The sequence below is a fragment of the Pavona decussata genome, unplaced genomic scaffold, assembly GCF_977016875.1.
Source record: "Pavona decussata unplaced genomic scaffold, jaPavDecu1.1 SCAFFOLD_48, whole genome shotgun sequence".
In the NCBI taxonomy this organism is placed as follows: Eukaryota; Metazoa; Cnidaria; class Anthozoa; order Scleractinia; family Agariciidae; genus Pavona; species Pavona decussata.
The window spans coordinates 5,825,001-5,837,024 of record NW_028145470.1 but is presented as its reverse complement, the minus strand read 5'-3'; the positions used below and the strand labels follow the sequence as shown (position 1 = coordinate 5,837,024).

General features: G+C 38.2%; 2 protein-coding genes across 2 annotated transcripts; both read left to right on the top strand.

The window, feature by feature from the left end:
- The first annotated feature begins 1,297 nt into the window (after window positions 1-1,297).
- Window positions 1,298-4,987, top strand: LOC146481989 (uncharacterized). The gene is made up of 2 exons (XM_085108044.1): window positions 1,298-1,752; window positions 3,383-4,987. Exons 1-2 carry the CDS (start codon window positions 1,548-1,550, stop codon window positions 3,973-3,975), a joined length of 798 nt encoding a protein of 265 aa, XP_084964170.1. The 5' UTR covers window positions 1,298-1,547; the 3' UTR covers window positions 3,976-4,987.
- A 2,699-nt stretch (window positions 4,988-7,686) lies between these two features.
- LOC146481988 (uncharacterized) lies at window positions 7,687-8,508 on the top strand. The gene has a single exon (XM_085107589.1). It carries the CDS (start codon window positions 7,687-7,689, stop codon window positions 8,506-8,508), a length of 822 nt encoding a protein of 273 aa, XP_084963715.1.
- The last annotated feature ends 3,516 nt before the right edge of the window (window positions 8,509-12,024 follow it).

Genomic DNA, 12,024 nt, shown 5'->3' with positions numbered 1-12,024 from the left:
GTCATGTGCAAATTCACGCCTTAGGCACATGAAAGGAAAATCGTTTGTAAAGTTGAAGACAACTTTTCAAATCATTATTCAGTTTTGCGTTTTTCAATCTCAAAACCGGGGTAAAAAGAAGATTTTATTGAACTGCGAGGGAGTTAATGGTTCCGGAACTCCATTATGAGGCCTTTCACCTTTTTTGTTTTTTGCACTGAGCAAATCATCATCCTGTTCAGTGAACCAGTTACAAAAGTGAGTTGGAAATCGTTCAGTTTGTGATCTCTCTGAAAATATTCTCAAAGTTTAAATCACGAAAAATCTGAATAACTGGTCTATGGCGTTTCGTTGCGGACAAAAATCCCCCAACAAAAAGAAGTGACTTACTTGGAGAAATAAACAATGAGATTAAAAAAATGAGGTCGATGAATTGAAAATTTTACTTCAAAAAAATAATGGTCCACAATTTAAGAAAAAATTTAGTTCGAAGTCTAAAAATTGAGTCGAGTTTCTAGAAAATATGTCTGACGCAAAAAGTCAGTCAACCGAAAAAATCAACACAGAAAAAAAAAAAAAACAGTCGAGAGGAAGCGGAAACTGATTTGCGCCTCAACCGGATTGTAAGGAGCGTATTATATGGTATCACAGGAAGTGATGTGTGGGCTACGCTAGGTTACCCGCGGTCAGAAACAAAATGGCGCGTTGGCTTCCCAACTTTGAAGACTTCTTTCTTTCTTTGGGAAGACTGATAGCAAATAATTAAACTAGCAAAATAAAAATGTTTCTTCAAGTCTGAGCATTATTCGATAAATTTTTTCATTCAATTAACAATTGATTCATGCGTCAGCGTGCTTCATCGAGATACCGTCGATTGCATCTACCTGTGAACGCACGCGCGCAAAACATGTTTTCACGTGACGTCAAACGTCTAAGTTTCAGGTGTCAAACTTTGAAGTTTTCCCGCCCAAATGTGAAGTTTTGCTTTTCGACACTGATCAGTGCTACTGCTCAAAGGGAAGATCGAGGAAGATGTTTTCAATCAACCAGCAAGGACGAAATTATCAGAAAGGCGTCCCACTTTCAAGCGATTTACGTAATCAAGTGAAAGAACTTGCGCAGGATTATTCTTTTTCAGAAGTTGGGCGGAGATTACGCATCAGCAAAGGTGCAGTTTCAAAAATCGTTAAGCAGTATATCGTGACTGGAAGCACGGCTCCCAAACAGTCGAATCACGTTCGAACAGTTCCTAGGTGTACTTTCCAAGACTCTATTCTGTTGGAGACCATGGTGCAAGCAAGTGGTTCGTCCTCTCTTAAGGCTGATTTAGACGGTACGACTTTGTCGCATGCGACAAGCTTACGGCATGCCTACGACACGAATCGCGCCGTGTAAATCAAACCTACAACTCGCTTACGACTGTCGTGTACGTCACGAAAAATGTCGTAGGATTTTAAAACATGTTTTAAAATCGTACGACAGTCGTAGCCGAAAACAATAGAAAATGACGTATTTTGTGACAAATTTCTACTGAGTAGGGGAGGAAGGTGAAGTATTGTTGCGTCACAATGGCGGACGAAGTTGTTGTTGTTGTTGGCAAGTCACGGTCAATTACAAAAGCGAGGACAACTTTTTCGGAAGAGGAGACAGAGAATTTGATATCGCTATGGAGTGAAGAGGAAGTACTTTTCAACAGTCGGCACAAGGACTATTTTAAAAAAGATGTGAGACAAAATGCGATTAACCGCATTTTGTTACGCCTGAACAAACAAGGTAAGCCCATTAAAAGCTAATATGCTTGAAACAAAGTGCGGATGGTTTGTCGCTGAATTTCTATTATCCTCGCAAGCACTAGCCAAGCCGAAAACAAAGGCATAACACTAGTTAGTTTTTCTTTAATTTGTAAGCCGAAATACGGTACATGCCGGCCTACTGCAAAGCAAGAACGGGGAAGTGCCGTCAGTAAAGCATCAGTTGTTTGAGTGCGGATAAACAGTTGCCCGCAAAATGTGTCGTGACAAAATATTATTTATCCTTTATTATTGTCACGGACAATTCCTGTTTTGTCTGCTGGTGGGAAAAAAAAAAAGCTTTAACATTAAATTATCACGTAACAGTGGCTTTAAGCCTGTCAAACTTTAGAAATTTATAAATTAACTGCAGCGACTGCAAGTAAACAATGAATTTGGTCGTGTTGATTTTATCATTTTATTGCGACAGAATTATCGGTAAAGCATACTCCTTAGCTTTTTTTTATATATAGACAAGCAAACGAATTTTCACTACGAAAGCTTGGATATTATCACGAGATTTTGAAGGAAGCTCCAAAAATTAAGTGACTAAAATTATAAAATTACGCAAATTCGCGAAATTAATTAAAATTAGCGTCACGAAATATCAGGTAACTCATAAGCGAAGTTTAAAACGTGTCGCGAAAATTTCACACATTATATTAAGGGTATGTGACCCAGCTTCACGAGAAAATGCCGTTGCAAAGAGTTTTAAAAGCGAGACATATGCATTACATTGGCAAATTAAAAAGCGAGAATTACAAAACAGGGTTTCACAGCGCTTGCAGGTTTTTCAAAAGGTTTCAAAGGGTTTCCAAAGGCCGGGTTTCTTTCAAACCAAAAAAATCGATCAGTGGTGTTCAATGTACTGTCATAGTTGATTCCATAAATGAATGTTCTTTTTGGATAAGCGTTATACTGCCATTTTACCATATCATTGTCTTGTACTGGTTTATACAATAATGTGATTGTATATTTGTTGCCAAACAGAATTGAACTCAATACATGCAGACTAATCAGTGTTGTAAACAAAACATTTCCCCACAACTGTGGGCCCATTTATCCAGTAGTTGATAAAATTAATAAAAATAATTTTGTATCACCATGTTTCTAGTAACGGTGAGTAAATTCCTTCTTTTATGAATAAAATCACACTGGGAACTCTTCACTAAGTTTTTATGTGGTCCTTTTTCTCCCAAACTGCCTTTTCCTTCGCATAATTGGACTTGTTCTCATGTACTTGACAATGCTGCATATTTATTTTTTTGTCTGCAGGCTTCAGACAGTTCAAAGAATTTCAAAACAAAAGCAAAATCAAATACTTGTGCAGTTTAATGTCTGTGACCCCCTTCAAGTGAAATTCCATTTTTATTTATTTTGTCTTATAAAAGAATGCTAGACACTAGCGTTAATCTTATGTATCCTTGTTTTAAAAAATAACTGCTGCAGATATGGGGGGGGGGGGGTCATAAAACAGTTAACAGAGACAATTTATAAAATTCCACCAGTCCCCCTAGGCCTACACATAAAGAAAAAATAATGGTCTGTTTCTAACTCTCTGGGATGTGTCACTACCTTATAATCATATATCAATGTGGCCTGCATTTTCTTAGATCTTACAAGTGAGGAGCTCCAAAAGAAAATGTCTGCCCTACGCACCTATTATGGGAAGGAAATTGGGAAAGAAAGGGGCAGCAAGACAAGTGGAAAAGGGACCAAAGACGTATATGTATCAAAATGGCCCTTCTTTGCCTCCCTCCACTTTTTGAGGGACAATATAACCCCTAGGAAAACATCAAGCAATCTCGACACTGACGAGGAGAAAGAAAATGAAGCAGTGGACCAGGATCAGTCGTCCCAGCAAGGAACCCAACAAGTTCCTGATGACAGTGCTGTTCAAGGGAGTGTTTTCCCTGCTGACAACCCTCCCTCAGCGAAAAACAAGAGAAAGAGACAATTAGCATTGGAGGATGAGCTTCTTACCACGTGTCTGCAGGAGATGAAGCGCCCAAAAGAGGATGTCAGTGATGCCGACATTGTCTTTGGGCAATATGTTGCCAAGCAACTGAAAAAAATACCAGAAGGGTATGGTAAAGAGATGCTTAAAATTGAAATTCAACAAAGTATTTTAAAAGTAATGTTGCCTGCAGCACAGCCTCTTTCCAGCCTTGTCACCATTGCTTTTGATGACTTAAATGACAAGTAATTAATTTTATTGTCTTCATTGTTACTCATTTTTTGCTCTTAAATATAATTAGCATTTAAGAATTAAATTATTTTATTAACAATAAAAACCGATGTTTCGGTGTCTTCATTGTCAAGGAGAAATAAAAAATTACAGAGTCTGCGGCAAGGTGTAACAAGAAATTAGCATTGTTGTCACATGTGCCGCAGACTCTGTAATTTTTTATTTCTCCTTGACAATGGCGTCATGAAGACACCGAAACATCGGTTTTTATCGTTAATTTTTGCATGTCTCTGCATTAACAAATCTTTATTGATAAGAATTATTTTATTAAGACAAAATTCACAATTTCTGTAATTATTCTTGCAATTAATGTAAGTGAAAGCCATTATGAGCACTTTCATGAACTGCAGCTGAGTATATTTTATGAAAACACAGTACTTTTTAATTGTCATTATAACCTTAACATAATAAATATTGTAATATAACTTTATACTTGAGAGGAAATTATATTCATAAAAGTAAAAAAAAACCATTTTGATCAGAGAGAACAAATAAAAACATCGAATTATTTATTAAACTGTAAATATTGGTCGGACACATGTACATATTGTTACTTTATAATTGGAGACAGTGACATTCCTAATTGTTATTATGGCATATTGGAAGTGTCTGTTACACTTTAGTTTACAGCAACAAAATTTAAAGTTCCATAAAATTAATTTAATCTTCCTCATGCAACTGAGTCACAGTTCAATTACAAAAAATGGGGTTAAAATTACACCTCTTCGATTCATTGCACTTCTCATGCTACTAACTATCTATAACAGAATAGATAGTGAGTAGCGTAGCCAATAAGAGAGCAGCATTGGTGATAGAACACAAGTAGATTTATACTAATGGAACATAGAGGTCATGTAATATTCCTCCAAATTTATCACAATTATAAGAGCAGTTTTTCCCAAAGCCAAGGTGTTGTAATCAGGTATTTAAACTGATTTAAATTGTATTTCATGAAACTTAAGCAAATGGAATTTTATATATAAAAGATAAATAAATGTAAAAATATTATTTTGTTTACTGTACAAAGAGCAGGTTAATCAAGTTAAGGTCCTATCATTATTCAGGTTTAAGTTTCAATTTCCTTGTGATTTTTTCACAAAATATTGGGGCATTAATTCTTTTTTAACCAATTAATTACATTTAAAACAGAGTATATTAAAGCAAAACCAAATCATGGGGAATATACCTTCAACACTGATAATAAAGTGATGATTACAACCACTTTTAATTATTGCTTTAAATGTTGAAACACCTAGAAAGTGAGATATCGAACAATACTTTATGAAAACAAAACAAGAGTACCCCGTAATACAGGTTATTGGCATTTATTAGACAATACACAAGATAATTGACTTATGTGAGGTTAAATTTGATACCTTGTAATGTTGAATTATGTACATTACACTTTGTATCTTCACATGTTATGTATATACTGAATTGACAAAAAGTAATTATTTACAAAACAATATCAATTACCATGCACAAATAAAATTCACCTGCTTTTGGTTAATTGACATCTAGTATATCAATTATACTGTTTGCTTGCTGTTTTATGGCCGCATAATAAATAATTATTATGGTATTAAATAATGTTGATATACTATAACAATTATCATCATATCATGACATTTGAATTGAAACTTACTGAGCGTCAGGAGTCTAGAGTAACACTTTCCATTGCCATGGGATTTGCCCTGGCCCATTTAAATAGAGACACAGGTGATCTCTTATTTCTTCTGCCCTTTGGGGTTGCCTCCCTTTTCTTGAATTTGGAATACTACTCAACTGGCCCCCGGGAACTTCTCGCCTCCATGATCCCTCATTCACATTTCCATTACAATCTTCTTGGTCAACTGAATCCATGGGGATGTATCTTGCTTGGGCCTTTGACCTTAAGTAATTGTGAAGAGCAGTTGTTGTCAGAACAATTTGAACTGCACTTTCGGGTTTCACACACAAAGTAGTAGAAAATACCCTGAATATACTTTGATATATTCCAAAAACATTCTCACTGACCCGCCGCCCCCTTGAGAGCCTGTAATTAAAAACTCTCTTCTCTTCAGAAAGATTTCTTTGCGAATATGGTTTCATGATATTTGTCTCAAGAGGGAATGCATCATCGCCTGCAAAATAATAAGGAATGGGCACACTAAAATCAAATCCCTCAAAGGATTGATCCAATGACTTGGGTAATAAAGAAGGCTCAGGTAAACCCAAAGAACCCTGAACAAGTGATCTCCAAAATGTGGTATTTCTTAACACACCCCCATCACTGATTCGCCCTTGACATCCCACGTCAACAAAGGTGAATTTATAGTCGGCATCTACAACTGCCATCAAAACTATGCTATAAAACCCTTTGTAATTATAGAATTCAGAGCCGCTGTTCCGAGGATGCAGAATCTTGATATGCTTTCCATCTGCAGCACCAACACAATTTGGCAATTGCCAGCGGTCATGAAAAAGCTTTGCTATTGTGCACCATTCTTCGGCAGACCTGGGACATCTGAGAAAATCATCTTTCAACACTTGGTAAATGGCCTGGCATACTTCTGGTATCATAATGGATAAAGTGGAGGAGCTGATTCGAAATTGGTACTGAAGGCTGGCAAAAGATTCTCCAGTTGCCAAGAACCTCAATGTCACCGCAAGTCTTTCACCTGGCGGAATTGGTTCCCTCATGTTTGTTGTTTTTTTCTCGATCAAAGGGGCGACTTTCTGAAGAAGCTCCTAGAATTATTATTAGTAGAAGTGAGTTATTTTTAAAAGAGCATTGACTCCAGTATTGTATTACAGACTAAACAAGCGAGTTGTGAAAGAAGACAAAAGAAAAAATATATATTTGTTATGTTGTAATCTTGAACTTATAAAGGGTATACTCCGGATAAACTATTGTCACATGTAATTTAAAAAGCTAAATTAAATCCTTCAATCATATTCATTCATGATTTTGCCAAGCGCTGTTTCTTGATGGTTTGGCCATTTTATTAGCACGCTTTTCATTCTGTGCTTTGCAGCAAAGAGGAGGATGCGGACCACCGAGGAAACAAATTAAAATACCAAACTTTTCTAGGCGAAACTTCATCTCAGTGTGCGCTCGATTTAGGTTTTTTTCATTACGGCAGTCTTAACAAAATTTTAAATTTTGAACAACACAGGGAATGCTAAAGATTTTTTTTATCGGTCGACGATGCGATAAAAGTCTGAAAAGAAAATTGGAGAGGTTGGTAGACGAGAATGCGTGAGCTTCAAATTTAGAGAAACGAATGCGAGGTTTCAGAGCGACTGCTGCATTTAAATAGGGACTACTATTGTTTAATTCAACACCAGTTATCGCCGAAGAGTTATTGAATTCATGAATGTGAAACACCCGTGAAACAATTACCTCAAATGTCGCGGTATCCATACGCAGATACTTTCGATAGTTCTCTTCGTCTTGTAATCGTAGTTCCGCCATCAACTCCCTGAAAGCACCTTTCTCCCATCTTCGCTGCAACCATTCCCTCTCCCTAACTTCTCTTTCCCTTCGCCTCTTTCTCCGTCTCTTGCACAAAACACCCACAACAACAGGCAACACGATTCGCATGTCTGCCATTTTTTTCTAAGATCGCTTGCGATATTCATGATGTCGTAAGTGACAAGTCGTGCGCGTGTAAATGGTGCTACGTCATGTCGTACGCCTGTTGTAAGCTTGTCGCATACGACAAAGTCGTACCGTGTAAATCGCCCTTTAAAGAACTGCGCGATGATTTGGCCATTCACGGTGACTGCGGAGAACTGTCAACATCAACAATTTCCAGAAATATCAGGTACAAACTTCCAAGTGGCCGCAACTATTCCCGAAAACGATTGGGGAAATGTGCGTCAGAGCGTTTTACTCCCGAAAATATAGTGTACACTCAGTTGTACATTGACTATTTAAAAGATAAAGATCCTTCCTCTGTTAAGTTTTTCGATGAGTCAGGTTTTCAACTGCCTGATGCTGGTCACAGAAACTTTGGTTTCTCACCTGTCGGTGAAGATTGCGTAGAAGCGCGAAGATACTTGTCTACCGCAAACCTCACCCTGAACTTTCTGGTTGGTTATGATGGAGTAAAATATGGAAACATCATAGAAGGAGCGTCGAACTCTGTACAGTTTTTACGATTCTTTGATGAGGCTTCGCAAACAGTTGATCCAATAACGCAAAGACCAATTCTCGAAGTTGGCGACATTGTCGTGGTGGACAATCTAGCCGCGCATCATGGCGAAGCGGAAAGAGCACTGCGAAGCTTCCTAAATGATTTGGGAATGGAGCTCGTTTTCCTCCCAGTGTATTCACCAGATCTCAATCCTGTTGAGGAGGTGTTTTCGAAGCTGAAATATTTGCTAAAGTACAGATACCAGGAACTAGTGTGGGATAACCTGGAATACGCAGTGTTGAGAGCGGTCGGAGATGTAACAGCGGCCGACATGTACGGCTACTACAAGCATGTAGGATATTTGTTTTGAGAGACAGAACTGTAATACAAATACAGTAATATTTTTATTGCTAAAGAAGAGTGAGAAATAGAGTAAAATATTGTAGTCATCTGACCCAGAAATTTTGTTGCCAAAGATTTTACTTTAAAATTTGTTTGAAACTCGGGTATAATTTTGTTTACTAGTAATGATAATGTTGCGGCGGTTTTATTTTCCGCCAAATTTTGCTGTGCTATTATCACAATATGTAATGCGAAAAGCCAAAAGTAGAAAGGACTGTTACTAACACAATTCCGAATGTATTTGTAAAGAGTTTTTTCGTCACTCAGAAGATGCTCGCTCTCTGCATTCCCTTGCGTGAAATAGTATGGTGTGAACTATAGCCAGCCACACTACAAGCACAAAATCAATACCCCATCAAATATTAAACTACAATAAAAAGTCAATTGTTCGTTTCGATTTATTGAATTTACTACGAAACGGCAAGTTGAATTGATCAGTTGCTACACATGCGAAAAACGACAATCGATTTGCAATTTCGAAAACAAATGAATTTTCTGTGTCAAAACACCCTAACATTTTACTGCTTAAACGAGGAAAAACGGATGTCAACAAGTCAGAAACTAGCTGCGAATCGACAGGAAAATTATTTACGGTAAAATAGAGCACAAAGGCAACGTAAAATACCGTGTACAAAGCTAAAAAAGTCAGTTCCATTCACTCCTTTGAAGTCTTTGAAGACTTGAATGACAGCAAAATATTGTCCGCTTCCTTAGTTTATTCTATGTGTTATTGAAATCAGCTTATCTGGAAAACGGCAAGAGCTAAGTTTCTGCTTAAACGTACACATGCGAAAACTGACAATTGATGTGCAATTTCGAAAACAAATGAATTTTCTGTTTCAAACATCCTAACATTTAACTGCTTAAACAAGGAAAAACGGATGTGGACATGTCAGAAACTAGCTATGATCTTACAATAACAGTAAAGTTATTAACGGTTAATCGAGCACACTGCAGGCTACGTAAAATGCCGTACACGACAAAGTCAAAGTTTCATTCATTCCTTTGAAGACTTGAAGGACAGCAAAATATTGGCCGCTTCCTTAGTTTGCTCAGTGTTATCGCCATTGCTAAAGGGTATGGAACCAAGAGACAACTGTCTAGCCATGCAAAGCTGTTCTTCCTCTTCCTCTGGTGTATTTGGCGACGGGCAGAAACTGGTTGAGCTAGTAAAGTTTCGCCGATCAGGAAAAGTTACACCATAGCTTTCCAGCCGGACTCTGGTTTGGGAACATTTTTCAGCAGTTGAGCTGTTCGCGGTGGCGTCACGTTCTGGAATAGTCTTAAGTCCAAGGCGTTTGTCGTTCTCAACGGACTTTTTTCTCTCAAGGAGAGATTTCACGATTTCTCTTCGAGGCGGTCCACTGCCCTTTAATGATTTCTTCACAAATGCAATGTCCTGTTGAATTTTCAGCCAATTTCTTGCATTATTTTGGACATATTCATCAGGGTATTCTTTGAGTAGCATGTCTTCTAGTTGTTTGTTTACAGACCCCTGCACTCTATCAAAAGCTGCCTCCCGAGACTTCAGTTCTTGTTCAAGTTTAGTTGCTGATGTTTCTAATGCTTTTATTTTGTTCTTCTGCTCTTGGAGCTTCATCTTTTCGTCAGGATGTCGCGTTAATTCGCCACAGAAAATACTGACTCGCACTTTTCCATCCGACAACTGCGAACAGTATGATTTCGGTAATGGCAATTACTGCATCGTTGGCCGGTAAGGTTATTTTCAGAAGCAGCCTCTTTGATTCTTCGGTAAGAATCTTCCAGCACTTTTCGTTTTTCAGCAGCTTCGGCAAGTTTTTCCTCCACAGCGTTGCGTTTTTCTTCGATGAATCTTTCTCCAGGGGACAGTAATTTTCGTCTAATCGTTGGGCGCGAGACGCTGGCTTCACGTTGTGACCACTGTGCTTCTTGTCCAACACTTGTCTCGCCAACACTAAGGACAGTTTTTTTCCTCGCTGGAGATTTAGAAGCTGGACTTTTCTCTGAGGATGAGGGGAATTTTGTTTGCGGTCTTTCACGTACGGGCGTTCTCAGACGGCTAACCATATTTAAAATAAGTCTTTTATGTCCTTCAGGGATTCCCGCTAGATCGTTTTCCGTTAGATACTTTGCGCTCGCTGTTGACGTGAAACCATTGCTTCTTAACTCAGCAGCATATATAAGTAAGTCCTCGTCCACGTCTGTTAGAAAATCCTCTATACTTTTTCTGCTCTCCATATCAGTGAAGATCGAGATTTTCGCTGATTTCTTCGGACCACACTGACAGTGGAAGCTTCAAAGAGAACCGGAGTGGACCACGAGAGAGGGAACTTCACATTTGGGCGGGGAAACTTCAAAGTTTGACACCTGAAACTTAGACGTTTGACGTCACGTGAAAACATGTTTTGCGCGCGTGCGTTCACGGGTAGATGCAATCGACGGTATGAAGCACGCGGGAAGTTTGGAGAGCACGAAAGATGCTCAAGAATGAAAATAGAAAGAAAACAGACAACTGAAGCTTCCCTAAATGAAAAATTTATTCAATTAAGTCTTTGTTCTGAGAAGCAAAGGCGTACAATTTTTAATCCGAGACGATGAACGCGAAAGAATTGAAGGAACTGCAAGTCCATTTTGAAGTGAATTTATCGAACAGTGTGCACGGTTTTCAAAAATTTCGCAACAAAACTGTTAGGAATACGAAGAAGCTTTCAATTAGAAAAGTATTTAAGTACAAATTCACAATCAAACCTGTAATTTCTTGTGAATTGAATTCCCACAAGTACTCGAACGTTACCAAGAAAGTTCGTGGCGTGTAATCAGTAAATAATGATCTGAAATGTCCGCTTACTGGTCGTCGGCTGGATAAAACAACAATATCTCCTTGAAGCACAATTTCTTCGCCGTTAATTATCGGATTTCCGCTTTTGAAACTATCGAGTGTTCCTTAGCAGTCTTTCTTTCAGTTTATCGTTTCGAAAAGGTGTCTTTTCCCTCTGAGAAAGCGAAATTGGCGCCTGAAAATTAATAGTTTTGCGAGACACGATGTCACGGACCTTGTTCTCTTTTTCCTTTTCTTTAGGTTTTTTTCGGGAGTTAAAAACTCCAATCCCGAAGAAAAAGTGGGAAGAGCTTCTTCATCAGCTGGTTCCCTTGTTTTCATCTGTAGTTCAACGTTTTGCTGAAGATTTCTCCCGTTTTTGAATGCAAAATGGAGAAAGTCGCTCACCGAGTTCTCGAGGCATTTGTTTGCTGACGTCATCAGCGTGCACAATAGGAATATGAAGCACGCTCGCGCAATTGAATTTGATTGCACGAATTTACTAGCTATGTTATAAATTCTCTTATCACAAAAGGTATGGTCGTAAGCCATCGCACATCATCGCACATAATTTATGTATATAGTAATCAGAAACCGAGTAAAACACACGAAGTCAGTTCCAAGTTAAGTTGCAAGCGGTCAAACGTATTGCGCATGCGCAATCGTGACCGCTTTTGTAGCCGG

Excerpts from the sequence above, each read along its gene's own strand:
- LOC146481989 (XM_085108044.1), top strand. The coding sequence starts at position 1,548 with ATGGCGGACGAAGTTGTTGTTGTTGTTGGCAAGTCACGGTCAATTACA. Across the intron at positions 1,753-3,382 it reads GTTACGCCTGAACAAACAAG|ATCTTACAAGTGAGGAGCTC; the intron begins GTAAGCCCATTA and ends GCATTTTCTTAG.
- LOC146481988 (XM_085107589.1), top strand. The coding sequence starts at position 7,687 with ATGTCGTACGCCTGTTGTAAGCTTGTCGCATACGACAAAGTCGTACCG.